The 20,508-nt window shown below is 41.4% G+C and overlaps 1 protein-coding gene across 1 annotated transcript in view; it reads right to left on the reverse strand.

Moving 5' to 3' along the window:
* Positions 1-2,601: 2,601 nt before the first annotated feature.
* The window catches only part of Sas-6 (Spindle assembly abnormal 6), a 37,046-nt gene continuing 19,139 nt past the window's right edge, over positions 2,602-20,508 (reverse strand). The window contains exons 9-15 of the mRNA XM_080265341.1: positions 18,801-19,008; positions 15,804-16,006; positions 13,199-13,305; positions 8,848-8,967; positions 7,463-7,545; positions 5,183-5,270; positions 2,602-2,755 (exon numbers count right to left, since the gene is read on the reverse strand). Coding sequence (XP_080121467.1) covers positions 2,602-2,755; positions 5,183-5,270; positions 7,463-7,545; positions 8,848-8,967; positions 13,199-13,305; positions 15,804-16,006; positions 18,801-19,008 — 963 coding nt within the window. The remainder of the gene's footprint in view (positions 2,756-5,182; positions 5,271-7,462; positions 7,546-8,847; positions 8,968-13,198; positions 13,306-15,803; positions 16,007-18,800; positions 19,009-20,508) is intronic.

Consider the following 20,508-nt stretch of genomic DNA (forward strand, 5'->3'; position numbering starts at 1 on the left):
GTTTCGGACGAGCTTTATCAGGTGAGGCGCATCAGCAAAAAGAAATATTTCCCTTTCAGCACATGGATTTTTGAAGGATACCCTCTTAGTTTTTATAGGATCAATACCAAATTCTTTCCATACCCGCATATTACAAGGTCCCAGATCATGCACTACTGCTACAACAGGGTATCCTGCTGACTCTACACTCTTAATTATTTCTAACAAAATCTTATGCATATTTGATTCATCAAATGCAAAATTTATTGGTTGTTTCCATTTACTAGCTAAGCCTCTTAGCATGACAACTTGTACATTCTTGTGCGGCTTATAGAGTGTGTCTGTTGCTTTATCGTAGCTCCACTGCTTAGCAAGGCTCATTTCATCAAATGATAAGACAGTAAGCTTTTCTACTGGGCTTAGCGGCAGTGCTGGTGACCGAGAGGCGAAGCTGACGTCACTACACCTCACTCCCCCATTAATCCCCTGCGCGAACAGAGCAGGCTGGCTGACCTGGTATAGGTGGGTCCTGGGTAATAGGTAGTGGGAAATCTGAGGTTCATTTCCGTAATATATCGCATACCACTAAAATTACGAGTAAGTATCGACAGTTACCTGAAATTAGACAGTTGTTATTAGTAATCTGAAAAATACATAACATTATAAACGAATGATGATGATTATGAAAAAAATCTTAAATTTAATACCCTCCTCACTAACTTTGCCTTTATTACCTATAAAGCCAACTGTGCGTACCATCACCACTATAACGCCACGTGTCCGTGTCTCCTCAACAGCCGCAATCTGGAGCAGGTAACACAGGTCCTGGACGCACTGGCAGAGGCGGCCATCAAGTGGGAAGAGTCCAACACCGTAGAGGACACGGACAAGGCCCTCTGATCTCCAGCAGTGGCACCTCTAACCCTTTGGCCGGTGAGCCGGAAAAGCTATGATGTGCTGCTTCTGCTTCGTCTGACGATGTGATCGAATGCACCAAGATGTACAACCAAATAAACAAATATCTTTCCAGTTCCATGCGATGAACATTTACAGCTGACGAAATCACTGAAAACCCAACTAGTGTGCTTCAATGGTTCGATTTTTCCGCTACGTAATCGTCAAACTTTGGGAATACACTTGTCCCTATCTGTACGGTGCTAATGATGATAGCTTTCAGCAAGCATTTGAATCATCATGAGTGATCCTTGCTTTAACCGGTTAAGTGCTTCTGCATATCTTAGTACAACAAGCACACATTAAATAAAGGCAGTTTTGCTGGTAATGTTCAGTGTTTCTGTTAATTTTTGTCTCAGGGTCATATGTATTATATATTTTATATGATGCTGTCCATACTTCGTTGTTATTTGTTAAAATATTATTAATAAATATTTATATATATCTTATACTCTAGTTTCTTTCTGACAGATCTCAAAGGGTCTTGTGTGCTTTTAAAGAACATTCCTAATTTCATAAGATTTTTGTCGCCCTTAGTCACTTCAAACTGATGAACGCGTTTTCTTATTTTTGCCCTCTCTGGAAGACTGTGTTCAGCTTAGAAACGACTTCACATGTTAAAGGGTTGAAAAAAAGCTTAGCTGACCCCCTAATTCAGATATCTCCTAAGAAAAAAAAAATCATTTGGTGGTGAGTAAACAGACCTTCATTCATTCATTCATTGCCAGACGCCATGTATCCCAGACGGGGTGGCCAAGGGCTTAGAGTTAATTGTTTTACGGGGAGGGGCACTAATCCTCCACCAACCCCACTTGACACGTAGGGATGCCAACAGCATCTGGTGTTCCTAAATTATATAAAATCGTCATTTCTTCTCTTTAAATACAATAACCTTGGTTCAGGTGGCATATTGCACTCAGAGGACAGTGAATATAAAGTGGAGAAAATGGTTACCTGGATCTGTGTAATTTATTTTGATCCAAATCTCATAAAAAAGTAGAACTTTAAGAGAAGTTCTGTTTTGATATTACATATTTTATGGTTCTGTTTGTGAAAACATGGAATGGCATCTTCAGTATGACATTAAAAGTTAAATGTTTTGTTTTCGATGCAGAAATCGGTATTCAATGTCACTTTTGCTAGGTAACTTACTTTTTTATATGAATCCAAGCTGCTGTCACTCTTGCTCTCAGCATAATCAGCAAGGTTGGACCTCTAACATTTGTTCTCCCCTGTGGCTGAAGTTGCTGTTGCTTTTGCTCTCAACATTATACATGGCATAACAGACTTGCGTTTTGTGCTGTGGAGCTCACAGTCCTTGAGGCATAAAACCCAGCTCTTTATGATTTTTGTGGCTGACAAGGGTCCTCATGCGAGTCTTGGTTGCAGTCTTGCATCCAGCTTCACTTGGGGGGATACTTCTGCATGGATATAGCTGTCCCGAGGGGAGGGGTGAGGGTTTATTACTCGCAGTACAGGAGTACTCTCTAAATGTACATTTAAACCGCACTCCTTACCCTAGTGGCCTGCTGGAAGCGGCTCTTTGATCAGATTGTGTGTCAGTTTTGTTGTGCTATAACCCCAGTTGGGATGTGATCCATGAAGACCTCCTTCACTACTTTCATCAGCTGCTAGTCCCATTCTCCATCATGGAGACTTTAATGTCCATCATAGGCACTGAGATCCCTCTCTAGACTCCTGCAGTGCCTCTGGATTCTCCCTCTTCTTGGCTTTCGTGGACTCCTGCTGTATTAGCCCCCTCACTCCCAGGCGTGTACCCACGCTATGATCCACACGCTGGGATGGCCTCTGACCTGGATCTCTGCCTTGGTGATGCTACCTTACAATGCCTCAGGGTTGAGATGGGCCCATACATGGGTAGTGATCACCTGCCAGTGTTTTGTTGCTAATTTCCAGATTTGTTTCCGAGACTGACCAGTGTATGTCGCCCTCGCTGGAAGTTCAAGGGAGACAGGTGGCCAACATTCACTGCCGAGTTGTCAGCTTGCTTTCCAGGACACTGGAGTTCTCAGGACGTGTCTACCAGTATATTTACCACCAGCTTAGTTGACACTGGCAACAGAGTCTTTCAGCAGTCTATTCACCACTGTGTACAGAAGTTTGGTGTGCCCTGGCGGTCAGATGCACTGTGTAGCAGTGGTTAAGGCCTGTCATCAAGCTTTTTATGCCTGGAAGCATCACTCCAGTTCTGCTTGTTCTGTTGTATTGATGCTGTGTGCACCATGACTCTCATGTCAGGGAAGAGGAAGGCCTGGTATTAATTTTGTGCAAGCCTTTCTTTTCCCAGCTCTCCATTCAGCACCTGAAGGGGCTTGGAGACCATGGCTGAATGCCTGACCTCAAACTCATTCCCCCTCTGTTGTGATGGAGTGAACCTCATGGATAATTTCTGTGAGGCAGACTTCCTGGCAACATTTTTTCAAGCCCAGTTTGGCATCCCATTCACCTTGCTATCCCATCACATGTGAGGAAGACATTTGGCCGTGTACCTCCTCTCCTCACAACTCTGATCTGCACTGCCCATTTACAGCCATTGTATTTACCAGAGCATTGTCCTCTCTCCCTCCCGGCAGAGAAGCGAGCTCCGACGTGGTGGCAAATTATTTTCTCCTGCACCATACACCCTGACTGTATTGTTACCTCCTTGACATCATCAACAGCAACTGGCAGCGAGGAGTGTTCCCAGAGGAATGAAAATAGTACACACTACTGCCATATCCAAAATTAGGTCAGGACCCCTCTCTTCCATCCTCTTAAAGACTCATTGCTTTTCTTTCCTGTGTTGGAATCTTCTGGAAAACATGGTGTTCAGTTGTCTGTACTGGTGGCTGGAGTCATGTTCCCAACTCGTGGAGGAGCAGTGCAGGTTCCATCCATGCAGGAATGCCCTGGATGTCTTCTGTGTACACATTATAGTTGCAGAGGTAGTGGACTGTTGTTGATCAAACCCAGTCTGTCTGGCCAAGCAGATCCATCAACTGCAGGCAAGCAACCTTCACTGCAGGGTCATCCAGTGCAATGAACTAATGTTACCTTGCAGTTAACACCGTCCCACAACAGCAAGGCACTTGGAAAAGTGTGGAGGTTTCGTTCCTGGATGGATGATGCATTTGTGTCTCTCCACCAAGCTAGGAGAGGCACCATAGCTGGCTCCACATCGCCATGTTATCTGGTTATTTGGTTACCACCCAACACTAAATGGTTTCCTGAGTTAGAGAAAATCATTACGTTTATTACTCAGTGGAGAGCCACCAAAAGTGGAAAGAAGAATAAAAAGTAACAGGAAGGAAAGGGAAAAGTAGGGAGAGAGAGAAGGGCAGATAGAGAAATAGAATGATAAATGTGAAGGATGAAGTTGACAGCACTACATTAAGTGGATGATGGTCCCCATCACCTAAAAACAGATAAATAAAGGTTTATGGTTAAAGAGCAGGGGATACAGCCTATGTCGGGCACCCGGCTATAAAGTTGTCATAAGGTGACTGTATTTTATTCTCATTATTTCATTGAGTTCTGCTTTGATTTTGTAAAGTGTGATCACATTGGACTTGTCATGGTTCATTATCATCTCAGACCTTCACATGATGGAAGTACTTAGTGTAAGAAAGAACAGGGATAATGAGAGAACCAAAACCCACTATGGGGACAACAGTGTCAGGAATTCTCCCATTGCCCGAATGATGTGCACAGATTTAAATGCTATATGATGCACCTCTGGTAAACTATAATGATATTAAACACTATCAGTATTAGGTTTATGATATCTGAGGCTGACTAAATCAGGAAAATCCTCTTGTTTTGTAAAACCAGAGTAGATAATACAGTACTGTGACTCAGGACTTTAGCCAGAAGCATGTTAGAACCCCTGAATTTGGTAACATAATAGCTACAAGCCTTCTTCTCAAGAGTGCCTCCAAAGGTGGAGAATAAATAGACATGTTAAAATCCTTGGGTGGGGTAGTGAAACGGCTGCAACTCTTCCTCCTAAGAATATCTACATAGGTGAAGTTTAAGTGAAAACCATGTATTATCAGGAATAATACTGTAGTATATTCAGTACTGTACTTGATTACCTTCAAATTTACAGATCAAAAGAATAGGTTGAAAGTCTATAATAAATTATAATATTTACTGGAATAAAATACTAGGTCACTGGAAAGTAGTTTGATGAACGTTGGTGTATAGTGGTAGGCTTGTGCTGATTCTCAGATCTCTTGTTCTCCCCTACCGAAGTTGTTCTTCGCCCTCCACTAAGTCCTCTCCCCCGTCTGGTTCCTCCCCTATTGCTAATTTGTCCTCCCCTCCTAGAAGCTGCCCTGTAAATTAAAAACAAATTATGTTCAAAGAATGAAGTTGCTTATTCACTGAAAGAAGTCATCAGGAATAATGAAGTAAGTTTGGAAGTAAAGTTACTGCATGACAGCACTGTGATATCCACTTTAATATATGGAAGCAGAGCTTACACCTGTTGGAAAGACACATGTCAAGAGTGAAAGCAATGGAAATGAGTAACCGGTATCTGAAAGGACTTTGTGGAGTTACATGGAAACATACAGCTTGATGATGAAGTAAATGAGAGTTGTAGTATTGATATGGATGTGGCTGAAAGCATCATGAGAAATACTCTGAGATGACTTGGACATGAGGAGAGAATAAAGAATGGGAAACTGAGCAGGAGATAGTATGTGAGTGAGGTGGAGGGGGAGACCAAGGGTAAGATGAAGGTATGAAGTGGAGAGCTATGAGACACTCAGGTGTGAGTTCGATGGAGGTCAGGCAAATGGCAGAGGACTGGGCAATGTATCATGTCGTACCATGTTGTTTATAAATACTTGTACTTCAACATGCTTGCATGTGTCGGCCTTGGTCACTGAATGATGGTTCTCCATGCTGCTTGATCTATGGCAGCCTCGCTATTCAGTCCCTTATCCCTGAGGTCACACTCTATGACCTCGTCCCAGGTCATTATTTGGTGCGCCCCTCGTAACCCTACCCCCGACATTCACACTTCTCACCTCCTGCACCCAACTGTCATCCTCCATCCTCTAAACAAGCCCAAACCATCTCAGTCCACCCCTCCTCATCATAACACCAATACATTCAAGTCCCATCCTTCCTCTCAACTCTACAATAGCAATCCTAGCTCCCCCGGGCTTCACATTCAAGATCCACTACACAACCATTTAATCACTGTCATTTTGATATGTCTGAGCCTACAAAAAGCCTCTTCCTTTACTGCCCAGGTCTCATTACCATACAGCATTACACTTCTAACACATGGCACATACAAAAATCACTCAGCACAGAGGGAGGGCCCTCTCAATGTTAGGTGAGGCAACAGCTCCCTGAACTTCCTCCAACCACTCCTTACTCGGGCTACAGAGCTAGTTCCAGCCCCACCTCCAGCACACAACATGTCCCCTAAATAACAAACTCCTCTACACACTCAAGGGACTCTCCACCAAGATTAATCCTTTCATGCCAGACAATCTCTACATGCCCTTCCCGACCCACCGCACACATGAAATCGGCATCATATCACAGTCTACATCAAATACCACTACATTTCTTATACACCCACTTATCACAAACACTGAACAAGATGAAGATACTTCTCACACCCTTGTGGCAAACTGCATATCACAACATTCCCTCTGCTTTGACAGTACCGCCACCAGCCCTTGATATTGTCATTTTTGTTTTATCCATATTTATTCTCAAACCCTTGTGCCCCATTACATCTCCCCATTTCCTACATCTTTCTCCTCCACCCCCCTTTCATTCTATACTCTCAACATCAAGTCCCCTGGCAGTCCATTTCTGAAGTCATGTAAGAGAGCTTCAAGCATCATGACAATCAATAAGAGGCTAAAAACTGACCCCTGATTCACGTCAACATGCATGGAAAACTCGTCTCTCAAATCTCCATTCATTCACACATGGGTACTGGCACCCATGTACACAAACATAACTACTCTGACCAGTCACTCCTTGATGCCAGGTTTTTTCATCGCCCACTTCACCACCTCCCTAGAACTCTGTCAAAGGCCTTCTCCAAATCAACAAAAACAAAGTACAGCTCCTTTTTCTTTCCTATATATTTTTTCTGAAGATGTCAGACAACGAATATGGAATCAGTGACCCCTTTCCTTGGCATAAACCAAAACCAACTCTCATCAGTGTTCACTCTTTCCCTTACAATACCTTCTAGGACTCTCTCCATTACCTTCATTATCTGGTCCAAAATCTTTATGCCTCTACAATTCGTCTTTCCAGTGCACTACCCTTCCCCTTACACACATTTACAATCACACTCTACAGCCAGTCATCTGGGACAACACTATCTATCTACTGTATGGCCAGATGCTACAATCCCATAGAGGGTGGCTGTTTGAGTTAGCTGGTTTACAGGGAGGGACACTAACCCTCTGCCAACCCACTTGTGGACACATAGGGAAAACACACTCATATATAATCAAATTTATCAAATCAATATCTAAACCCACACCTGTATCTCCTGAGGTCTTAAACACTTCTGCAGTCAACCGAGACACACTCATTGCCTTCCCCAGCTGCACCCTGCCTATGACCCTGCTCACAGAAGCAACATCAATCAAGGGCCAAGGGCCATGCACTGGATTCGCTGACTCCAAACATTCCTTGTTCCAGTCAAACTCCTCACTCAGCAACCAGTCATAATGTTCTCTCTCCAGTTATCTTTAATATCCTCATTGTTCACCACTGCCCTTCCTTTATCATTCTTCACACAGTACTCACCTATGATATACATGTACCTGTTTTCCCCTTCATCTGATTCGTCACCATGAATACCATATTCCTTCTTTCAGCACTATTTAAGTTAATCACTCATCAGAGACTCAGATTTTGCCCAGTATACCTCCTGTCTAGCGCTATGCTTGGCCGCCAAGAATTCTCCTCTGTTACCACCCCTTTTCCAATCCTGGAAAAGTCTTCTTTTCTGACATGAAAATGAAAAGTCAAGAGTAACAGAAGTGGAAATGTTGATGCTGAGGAAAGTGTATGCGGTATGGGGAGAGGACAGGACAAAGAGTAATGTGATTCTTGAAAGATGTTGACTACGACATTTTGAGGACAACAGAGTTAAAGAGAATGTGCTTTCATCATACAGTCATGTGGAGAGAATGGGAGTGAACAGTTGTGAAAAGGGTATGTGTTAGTGAGTTTGAAGGTCGGAGGAAGTGTGCTGGCTCAGGGGAAGGTGGATAGATATGTTAACTGAGTGTGTGCAAGAGTGAGGTATGAAAAGTGATGATGGCAGGGAAATGACAGAAGACTGAGCTGGTTGGAAGAATTTTGTACGCAGAAGTGCATGATAAAAGTTTAACACCCCTGTTCTTTCCTGGTGAAGTAATAGTTATCAAACTGACTCTATCTGATGGGTGGCATGAAGAGCATCAGTTTGGATGTGTATGCCTGTGATGCAGTGTCTGGATTCCAAGGGTCTGAATAGTGCCTAAATGAATGTGTGACCCATTCAACTGGGCAGACCTTAATTAGTTTTTCTTCCATCAGGATCAGGTTTTTTATGGTTCTCTGGTCCCTTCCTTACTCATTCAAAGGGCAGGAAAAGAGGTATGGATGATGATGATGATGATGATTTAATCAATTAATCTGAATACCAGGTGAAGCCTTCATATCTTAATGGCTACTAAAGACAGAGTAAGAGAAAGAGGTAGCCAGAGAACAAGATGGAAAGATGAAATTAATACATTTCTTATGGCTGGATGGAAGGATATAACAGTAATCAGTTTAGAGAAGATAAAGATGGGAGAGGCCTTCTTGTTACACTGGACTGCATTTGGCTGTGGCTTATGGCAATGATAATGGTGTTTAAAGCACTTCACCACTCACACTTTCTCTGTGCTGGAAGTCTGGCTGGTGTGATCATAGTTGGCCCTCAGCAGCCCATGCACCACTACAGCTCCAGGTCTTGATGCTTCCAGATATTTAGGATCCAAGCCTGCTGGACTCCTGTGGATGCATTCAAATCATGGAAGCTTTATAAGAACCTTATTACCCATGGTGCATAAAATGAATTTTAGCAAATAACACATCCACATATAATGCAGTATATTAGTAGTACTGTACATGCATCTTGTTTTCAAAGAAAATTTTATCTCTAACCAAAACTCAGGAGTTCACGTAAGCAGTTCAGCATTAAAAAATATCGACGAAGAATTGGTTTACCATTATCAAATCAGATAAAGCTAAAAATAAACATATGTGCCACCATTAATGGAAGGAGCATTAAAAAAACTAGGTCATTCAGCAAAACCCCTTGGCTGTGACATGCTTTTCAGAAGGCATTTCCAGTTGCCCATGGTGTGCCTTTCAGATGCTATAAAATTGCCTGCATTTCCTTATGGTACAACATGCTTCATGAGAGGGCTGACATGGGATGCAAGTCTAGTCTCGCACAGTGGTGTAAGTGCTGGCTGCTTCCTGCCTGCCTTGCTATTACTTGGCCAGTACGTACTCTGACAGATAAAAACATGATGTTTTCAATTAAACCTAAACAAGGGCATTTAGATTATTTCTGTTTGTTTCATTTGTAAATAAAAAGACTGATTTAGCTGTGGGTGGATTTATATTAATGCATGGTATGTAATTTTACTTCTTGAAGTTAAAAAGGCATCCTGTCTGACAGGCATACAAGGGAGTGGAAGACTGAACACATCTGTTGTTACTTTGTTCTATAAAGGTTAGTTTTCATTGTAAGCAACAATTCATTACAAATTCAAAGAATCATTCATTTTTAACAAATTCAAGACAAATATGTCACAAACAACCCTCTCCTTTACCTTGACAATCAAGTGAAAGGAACAACTTAGCTCTTGAACTGCTCAGTTATGAATAAATTTACAGATGCTTTGGATGCTTTTTAGCATTTCCTGGAAACTTGCTGAAAATTAATATGCTAGCACAGTTAACAAAAGTTGCAGCTTCTCAATGCTCTACAAAAAGACCATATATCCCTGCGTAAAAAAATGTTTGTGATGCTAGTTTCCAACCATACTCTAAATTTCTTTATTTCCATATATTGCATTTGCAGTTAGTCCTATCTCCCATGTTTCCTTCACTCCATTATAAGTTTAGAGTTGAGATCACTTGTGATAACTTTGCCACAAACTGTTCAGGTAACCCCATAACTGCTTGTGAGAGAGAAATACTCATAGGCTGTTGGCACTGACAAAACCCCTTTCTTTTCTCAATTGAGATAATGAAAATAAATACCTTTTTTGGGGGGGAGGGGGGGAGAGAGAGAGATTTTGTATCTATCTGGAAGTGTCAGCCTTGTTCACTGACAGGTTGCTCTTCATGCTACACAATCTATGGCAACATCTTTATTCAACATCCTAATCCAGAGGTTATTCTGTACAGTCACATCGCAAGTCTTCTTATGTCTTTCTCAAGGCTATCTGCCTTCCACATTTATATTACTAGATTTTTTTCACCAAGTCTTCATCCTCCATTCTCTCAACATGTCCAGACCACCTCAATTTTCCTATATGTATTGCATCATCAACACATTTATTTCCTAACCAATCTCTGAGCTGCTCATTCACAATTCTGCCATTTGCAGCTTTGTCATCTGGGAGAAGCATTGCACATTCATCTAGCCATCCTCATCTCTAAACACTCACACCTACTTTTTCATCCTCCTTTTTTAACCAAATTTCAGTTCCATAAAGCTCTTCACTTCTTAAACACATAAGATACAATTTTTCCTTCCAGTGAAGGAGAAACCCCTCCACATCAGGAATGGTAACAGTTCCATAAACTTCTTTCAGCACATCCTAACTCCAGCTATGAAATAAGTATCAGCACCCCCCCTCCCCAACATATTGCCAGGGCTATCTTAACACTGTCCAGCTCTCTCTCCATATTCACCCTCCATACAGTGAACTCAAAGTCAACCACATTCCACACCCTAGCTCTATCATAAGTGCACCTCTTGTGCACTCAATTATCACATACATTACACACAGCTGAATTACTCCCAACACCCTTCTGATACACTCCATATGACTATACATCTTTTGTCACCATAGTGCTACCATGTGCCCGTGTGATCATAATTTTATTTTATTCACATTAATAAGCATATCTTTCAACTTCATTCCATCTCTCCACCTGCTAAATCTCTTGCTGTCCTTCCTCTTATTCTTCACACTCAACAATGTTATCAGCATATAAGCCAAGACAGATCACTCCTAAAGTCATTCCCCATTGCCAAATATACTAACTTTCTACGTACTCTACTCAAAGTTGTCTCCTAATCAACAAAATACGGTGTGAAGCACTTTCTTCTTAACATAAAAATCCTTCCTGAAGTTGCTAACAATTAATACTGCAACAGCAGTTCCTTTGCCAGGCATGAAACTAAAATGTACCTGTATCTCATTAATATTCCCTCTCTCCCTAATCATACATCCCACAAATCAACATAACTTTCCCTACCTGATCTAACAGTTTCAGGGACCTACATTTACTCAACTGAGTGCCGTCCCCTTATAAATGTTTACTCTTCAACCAATCATCTAGAACAGGGCTTTCATTTATAATAGTCTACCTATCTACAGCCAGATGCCTTAATCTCAGATGGGGCAGGTATAAACAAATCTCCTCGATGCCATCCAGTTCTCTGCTATCAGGCTGCTTTCTCTCCAATTCATACCACTCATTAATATACCACCACCCCATCCCTCTACCTCAGCCTTGGTCTCCCTCTCTCTCCCTCCATCTCACTCACATACTCACCTAGTCAATCCCTCAATCTCCATTCTCTCCACATGGCCACACTGTATCTGGGTATAGTAAACTCCCAATTATCTGTTGTAATTCAGCCAAGCCCTACAGTGAATAATGTGAAACGGCGAATACTGCATATCCGGCTCAACATTCGGCTTTGAGCTAGATATTGTGATTCTATTCATCTCAACCCTCTATCCTAAAAACTTTACCATAAGAAAAAGGTGAAAACTAAGCGTATAAACACAACACAGTAATGATACAGTACTGGAATACAGTACTGTACATAGTGTGCTATTGTATGTACACACCAAGTGTTGGCATCAATGGAGAGAAACAGCACTGGGGGGTTTGCACTCACAAACAGTGCAGTACACAACACAGCACAGGGGTAGTTTAACAATCACAATAGAGCACAAGGACATGAGCTCTGATAGGCCATTAGCTTTACACTATAGTACAATACAGTACAGTAGCTTGAACATAGGATGCCACAGAGTTAGTCAAAGAAACAGTGTTTTGTGAGAGCATGGTCAGAAGAGAGGGAGCGCACAGGCATGTCTTGACTCTACGACATCCGCAGGCGAGAATGAGAGAGCTGGAGTGTTCTTGGCGCGCTGGATAAGCCATGCCAATGACGGATTGTGATTGACTGGTGCGTAGCGGGTGTTTTCACTGGCTCCCGAGTTTCAGGATTTCCCCTGGTGCTGATTGGCTACTGCTTAAGAGCCAGTTGAGAAGCCTCAACGCCAGATACTGCACTGGACCACTGAGTAAATCCCATTTCAGCAACAGATGTTGCATAAAAATCGCCAGATACTGCTTTAACAAAGCCAAGATAGCTGCACCAGATACTGGACTGGGCCAGACATTGTGAAGACAGATAAATGAGAGTTTACTGTTTCTCTCTTAACAATTTCCAGCACATCTTCATCATTACTAAAATGCTCCTTTACTTCCTAATTTGTTAACAATCTTATGCTTTTTCTTTTTTTTTTTCAACATTTCAGCCACCCGTCAGAAAACAAACAGCTTTACTCATTTTCATCTCATCAGTTACCTTAACTAAAGTCTTAACATGAATATGTGATTATGGAACCTATGGCTGATTCATCTATCCCCAGACTATGTTATTCCAGCAGAACTCCACATTCAGGAGACAACTGTAATGTTCTCTCCATACATCCTTGACATCTTCACTTCCTTTTTCTTCACACACATTTCATGAAATATATCCTCATTTTCTATCATCAGATGCTTATTTACTCTAAATACTTCAATCCTCCTATCTACACAATTTAGTTTACTTACCAGAGGTTCCTGAGATGTAAATTAGCTCTTCACATCTAATTTAAAAAATTTACACTTAAAACACACAAGAACTACACAGATATAAATTGGTGATAGTAATTCTCTGTAGTTTGTGCTATACATCATTACTCTAACTTACTTTTCTTTACTGACAGATGAATGGTCTGCAGCAGGGGAATCATGGGCGTTAGTTGGACTGATCTCCTCGGGGATGGGTGGGATGCCCCTAAGGTTACGAATGGAGTTCTAAGAGATAAGAAAAGGTATAAACATATTTATTCTGTAAATTGTAAATTAAAGAATGAAGTATTTCTTTTATCAACCTAAAAGAAATTATTAAAGTTTTCACTCCTCATGGGGCAACTTAGGATTGGATGATGGATGGATGGATTTATGTTTTCATCATAATTCTTTATCATCATCATCCTACCCCACTTCCCAATAAAAAATGAGGTAGGGAAGATCAATAAATAGGAAGAATAAAGCATGACTATGGGAGATCCATCAACTCAGTGCACAATGAAACTGGATCACATACATATTCACTCATCAGGTAAGCCTTCAAAATCTTAAACTCACAGGCAAAAACATTTTTTTTCTTTTTTACTCCTTCCATTCCATGGAAACACCCACCAGAAAGGAGGATTTTCTCCAACTAAAAAAAATGCCAACACTTAGAGAAGGTTGGGCAGAACACATCTCAGACCAAGGGGGCTGAGAAAGGAGGTATTAAGGATACTGCTACAAGCTCTGAAAGGCAAAGAAACCCTACCCAAGGTTCCAAATGAAACATCTACACATGGAATTTGCAATCAATGAGGGTGGTTCCCACCTTCTGTTGGCAACCTGACTGCAAGATATTCAGATATTCATGCCTTTCCTGTGTAAGTGTTTACAGCTTGCCCAGCACATGCACTGTTTATTTTATAGTGTCTGCTTTCTGCAATGTGTTGAGCTCTGCTGGCCAATCCTCTCTTCTGGGGTTAAATTCCCCAAATTTTAAGAGATGATCTTTATTGTGGATGGAACATTTTGTTGTGTTGCAGGAAGGCTATGTTGCCTCCCTATTGCCTCTCATTTCTGTTAAGAGTTCTTGGGCATCTGAGGTTTAAATACAAAGCTTTCTGAACTTCACATGTTTTACAATTACTACTATACCATTTATTTATGCACAATAAACATAGCTATTGGTATGATGAAAATTCTCCAAGTTTACATTGTTGTTGAGCACTGGTAAAGTTTCACAACAGGCTTCCATGTACCAGCCCTTTGCATTTCTTTATGATTTAATTCCTTGCATCATACACCTTTCAATGATCCCATGAAGCCTTTGCCTAAGGTGTGCATGTGAGTGTATTGGCAGCATATTTATTACCTTCTTGACACTGTTGCTGGCCATGCTTTTGTCATGTCTAGCTGTAAATACAGATCCTACCCCAGTCATATTGTCCATCACTCACCAGGCATCCTAATATAATATTAACTGTGTCTATAATTTGTCTTTCACATACCTTTCCTGCAACAATAATGGCAGTGATAAGGAGCCTGTATGTGGTGGCACTGTGTGCCCTGGATGGAGCAGCAGAAGTGTTTATCATGGAACCAAACCTTCTCATATTTTCCTGCACCTTCCTGGTGCTCTGGATCCCTACACAGTGTATATACTGTACTATACTGTACATGTAGGATGGTCCCACAGAAGCGGTTACTTACCTGCGGTTGATGAGGCTGCTCAGCCAGACAATGTGGGATGAGGTAACAATAACCAAAATGCAAAGGTAATTTCTTAAATCACTTCAATCACCCATACAGTATATTTTTAGAAGGCACAATCAGTCTTTTTTCAATCCACTAGTAATTTCATTCGTCCTAGCTTTCTGGCATAATGTACCCGTATTTCAAAAATACAAATCGCTTCATGTACTACACTTAATTATCACTGTATAGATCTCATCAACACTTATGTCTTCCCATTCTTCAACCACTTCATGGTGTTGCTCATGCATCACATACCTGCTCTGCCCACCACCAAAAACCAATCATGTTTACTGCTGCTCTACTCTTATCAATCCCATTCGTCTGCCTTTCAAAAACATTCTCGTCATCTACTACTTCACTTCCATTTGTTTATGTTCTCCCACTTTCACATGTTTTTTCTGCTCTCATATCTAAACTATTGCACCTCCTTCCAAAATTATTTCCATCCATCCATCCGTCACCCAATCCTATGTTGCCCCATGAGAAGCGGAGGAACCCAGGGCTAGGCAAGTTGGTCCTGACATTTAAGATGACAGTGACCAGCCTCACTCATCCCTGAGTGGCATTACATGAGCAATAAACCCCAACCACCCCTTGGATATAAACATGCACAGGCTCAATCCAATTGAAGTGCCTTAATTACCCACTAAACCACCAGGTACCATAATTTAGTTATATGGTTACCACTCAGCGCAGTAAATGGTTTCCCGGTGTACAGGAAACCATTTGGCCTGTCACTAAGTGTAGAGTCACACATACACTGAAGGACGAGGAAAGAATGAAGGAAAGAAAGGCAGAAGAGGATGGAAGGAAAGAAGGCAGGAAGAGAGGAAAGGGCAGTCACCTGGGAGCAGCACTACATCGAGTGAATGGATGGTGAGCACCCCCACCTACCACCATATGAATAAAATTAATATTAAAGACAATAATAATTATAAGAATAACAGAATTAATAATAGTAATATTGTATGAGATGAAGAACCTACCAGAGAAGAATGTGTGAGTCCAGGCAGCCCAGAACTGACTGTAGTGTTTGAAAGGGGGGTAGAATGAGCCATGATGTGGCAGCCAGGATTCATAGAGGAAGGGGCTCTCTGGGTAGACATGTAGGCCTCTGTAAGGGGTGCACGCCTGGAATTTTCTGCAGCAGCTTCAGCCTTAGTGATCTTCGTGTTGAGCCATGTGATTACTGTAACACCCAAGTTCCACAAACAGTAACTTTTTACACTGAGTTACTACTGTATTCATTATTTGGATTTGGTGTCTGAATAAAAAAGTTAATTCAGACAATAAAATATATATATATATATATATATATATATATATATACTGTAATTGCTTCTTTGGGGACAAACCATGAACATGCTAGAACAAGTAGGTCCACTTTGCCCTTTTTGGTTGGTTGGCACTTCTTCCCCAGAACATCTCATATTCTGTACCGTACTAATCTATCTGTCTATCTATTGCCAGACGTCACAATCCCGTAAGGGGTGGCCATTTGACTTTGAGTTATTTGTTTTACGGAGAGGGGCACTAACCCTCCACCAACCCACTTGTTGACACGTAGGGAGCACGTATGGTATGGTTATATGGTTACCACCCAGCGTTGTAAATGGCTTCTTGGCTTACAAAACCATTTGGCTTGTCACTCAATGTAAAGCCACCTGTAAAGGAAAGAAAAGCAATAAGAAGTGACAGGAAAAATAAGACAAATAGGAAGAGAGGAGGGCAGGCACAGAAAAAGAATGATAAAGGATAAGGAAGAAGTAGGCAGCATTACATCAAGTGAGTCGATGATGGTCACCACCACCTACCACCAACTGTACTAATCTTTTTGTTAAAGACAGAATATTCATCAAAATGAGTTAACTGCTGAGCCTGTTCTGATGGTGAATGTATCAAGTGCAATTAAAATGCGACAAAAACATTCTACATACTGGTATACTGACCTTTTTGTTGAACACAGAATATTCATTACTGAAATTGTTTTGATTGTGAGAGTATCGAATAGACCTAAATGTGAGTGAAACAGCCTAAATTCATTGACTTTTTTGTTAAAATAAGAATGTTTAAACGCAAACCATGGAAAGTGACAGCGCAATGAAATGACAATTGATACAATGGATGCTTGAATTACAGTATATACAAAATACACTACATAACAAGGGTTGATAGAAAGATTTCTCTCCCACAGGTATTATGAAGCATATTTATGCAGACTGCTTGGCCTAGGAGACGGATCTGAGAATTTTCAAGACCTGAATGATGAGTGAATGATTGTGTGGATCACTTTTAAGGAACATTGTGCCAAGAGTCAACTAAATTCTGGTTTTCCTGTTCCTTGGTCTCCAAATTTGCATTTAAAGTAGGTACTGGAAATAGTATTAGATGATGAACTAATGATGATTATTTCTTTTGCAATACTTTGGGTGTAACCTCATCCATCTATCCATCATCCAATGCTATGCCACCCCATAAGGAGTGTAGGAGCCCGGGGCTAGGCAAGTTGGTCCTGACATTTAAGATGAGAGTGACCAGCCTCACTCATCCCTGAGTGGCATTACATGAGCAGTAAATCCCAACCACCCCTTGGATATAAACCTGCACAGGTTCAATCCAATTGGAGCACCTTAATTACCCACTGGACCACCAGGCGCCAAAATTTGGTAATATGGTTATCACCCAGCGTGGTAAATGGTTTCCCGGTGTACAGGTAACCATTTGGCTTGTCTTTCAGTGTAGAGTCACCTGTCGGCAGAAGGAAAAGGAAAGAATGAAGGAAAGAGAGACAGAAGAGGGAACGTAAAGTCACCCGTCGGCAGAAGGACAAGGAAAGATTGAAGGAAAGAAAGACAGAAGAGGAAGGAAGGAAGAGAGGAGAGGGCAGACACCCAAAGCAGCTCTACATCGAGTGAGTGGATGGAGAGCCCCCCCACCTACCACAGGTGTAACATTAATTTAAGTGAAATAAGTTCTTTGGTGGTAGGTGGTGGCAACCATCATCCACTTGCTTGATACAATGATGTCTACTTCTTCTTTCACCTTTATCATTCTTTTTCTGTGTCTACTTTCCTCTCTTTCTATTTCTCTCATCATCCTATCACTTTCTGTTACTCTTCTTTCCTTTTCTGGTGGCTTTACATTGAGTGACAAGTTTAATGGATTCCTGTAAGCCAGGAAACCATTTACAACACTAGGTGGTAACTGTATGACCAATTCCTATGTGTTCCTACGTGTCAATAAGTGGGTTGGCGGAGGGTTAGTGCCCCTCCCTGCAAAAAACCTAACTCAAAGATGAATGTCCATCCCTTATGGGATTATAGCATCTGTCTACAGATGGACAGATAGACAGAAGTTCTTTGGGGATTAGGTATTACTACAGATCATTCATCTTATCTCTGCAGATTTCTTCATCCTTTTGCCACTTATTTTCTGTAGCTCGGTGGCAGATTAAGACAAACTACAGTTCTGCATCTTCACAGTACAGTACTTCTCCATGACTAACACCATGTGTTACTGTTAACCTATGCTACACCTCAGCATTCAAGATGGAGAGATGGCAATTTTATGCCTAGTTAATGTAGACAAAGTATAGTACGGTCCTTACCAATATGTTTCCCTTCCTTTTCCCCAAATACAATCAGGATGGTGATACTCTCATTCTATTAGGAAATCACTAAGGATAACATGGCAAAAAAGGTTTAGAACCACCACTATCGAACATCAGTATAATTCCTGCTAACTAACATGACGGTTCCATAAATCTGCTATGAACGGATACTGCCAAAGAAATAAAAACTACAGAACAGAGTAACAGCAAATGCATGTAGTTTTCCTCTCCCGCATATTTTAACCACTAAGTTGTGGCATGCCCATCTGCGACAGCATAGTGTGACAATGATTTGAATAACATAGGTAAACCATTTTAATATCTACAATATTTAACAACTTATAGTCATGAACATCCTTGCAAGCTCTCTCACCTTCAGAGTTGGTCTGCAGTGTTTTTTCCTGTTCCTTTATTTTCTCTGAGGCAGCTAGCAGTTCCCCTTGCAGGCAATCCCTTTCCTCAGTAAGACATGAGGTTTTAGTGGTGAGAGCATCCACCTGTTCACTGAGCTGGGAGATTTTTGTGTCCTTTTCCATTACCACTTTATCCTGCTCTGCTAATGCAGCTCCTCGCACCTTGCCCTACAAAAAATGCCAAATTTTAAGAATTTAAAGTCTTCATTTGATGCCTCATGGAAGACCAGTAGCAACTTGCATACAGTACCATCTCATTAGCTTAGACTTTAAAACTCAGCCCAGAAGAACTAAAAGATAGGGACACCAAGGCCAACACATGCAAGCATGTTGGAGTCTTTATAAACGAAATGAAATAAACAAATGGACAATCTTTCACCCTCGGATAGATGGGCAACTAGGTGCAGGCAACTGGTAACCACTGGCAAAGCCATGGGGTGCCTGGACTCTTCCAGTCAGACCTTTGGCACTCCCACTAGCCTCCTTTTTGATAGTTCAGATTTTATAGTGTTTACACAGTATGTAGCTGTGGGCCCCCATAGAACTGGGCTTAGCCCCACACTGGCCCCCTATTTGTGGGGCTCTGGCTACACTACTGCTAATAACACTAGCATAGATGACAGGCTATGGTTGTGAGCTACTGTATATTCATACTAATGAAGTCTTCTGTTTCAAAAACTTGTTACACTACATTTACATTAATATCTGTAATACTGCAATTTACCCAGATGATACTGCAAAAGTAACTTAACTCCATATAAAAATACACACAACAAATATGAAACATTGTCATTCAGCCATTGACAATGAAGCCTTTAGCTGATGTCCTTTTGTAATGGAGATTCCAGTGCATAGAACTGATTGTTATTAAAGGGTGTGGGTTGCATTCTACTATGCCAGGGTGTATATCTATCTATCTACTGTCAGACGCCTTAATCCCGTAAGGGGTGTCCACAAACTAATCGCCTCCATGTCATTCTGTCCCCTACCATTTCACTGCCCTCCTCCCAGCTCACATCCCCTTCTCTCATATAGCTTTCCACTACATCTCTCCATCTCATCCTCAGCCTCCCCTTCCTTCCCCCCTTCCACCTCACTCACATACACTCTCCTTGTTAGTTTCTCACTCTCCATCCTCTCCACATGGCCAAACGATCTTAATGTATTTTTCCTAACGTTTTCTGTCACATCCACATCTACACCACAATACTCCTTCATTTCCTCATTTGTCAGTCTGTCTCTCCATGTAACTCCACATGCTCCTCTCAGATAACTCATTTCCACCGCTCTCACTCTTGACTTGTGTCCTTCCAACAAGATCCAAGGTTTCCTTCTATAACTTACAGTTGGCATCACAGTACTATCATGCAGAGAATACTATACTTCCATATTTCTCATCATCATCATCATCATTATCCAAACCTGTGTTGCTCCATGAGGAGCATAGGAGCCCAGGGCTAAAGAACCAGCAAACTTTCTTCCTCGTTGAGCCCTTTCAAGCACTTCATCCTTCAACCTTCCACCCTTATTCATCACACTGCCCAAGTACTTAAATGCACTCACATTTTCCAATTCCTCATCATCCAACTTCACTATACATTCAGTTACTTCACTTCAATTGAAGAAAATAACTTTACTATTCCCTACATTCACCTTTAAATCTATTTC

This window comes from Coenobita brevimanus, chromosome 14, assembly GCF_032717465.1.
Source record: "Coenobita brevimanus isolate Jiangsu-jjx chromosome 14, ASM3271746v2, whole genome shotgun sequence".
NCBI lineage: Eukaryota > Metazoa > Arthropoda > Malacostraca > Decapoda > Coenobitidae > Coenobita > Coenobita brevimanus.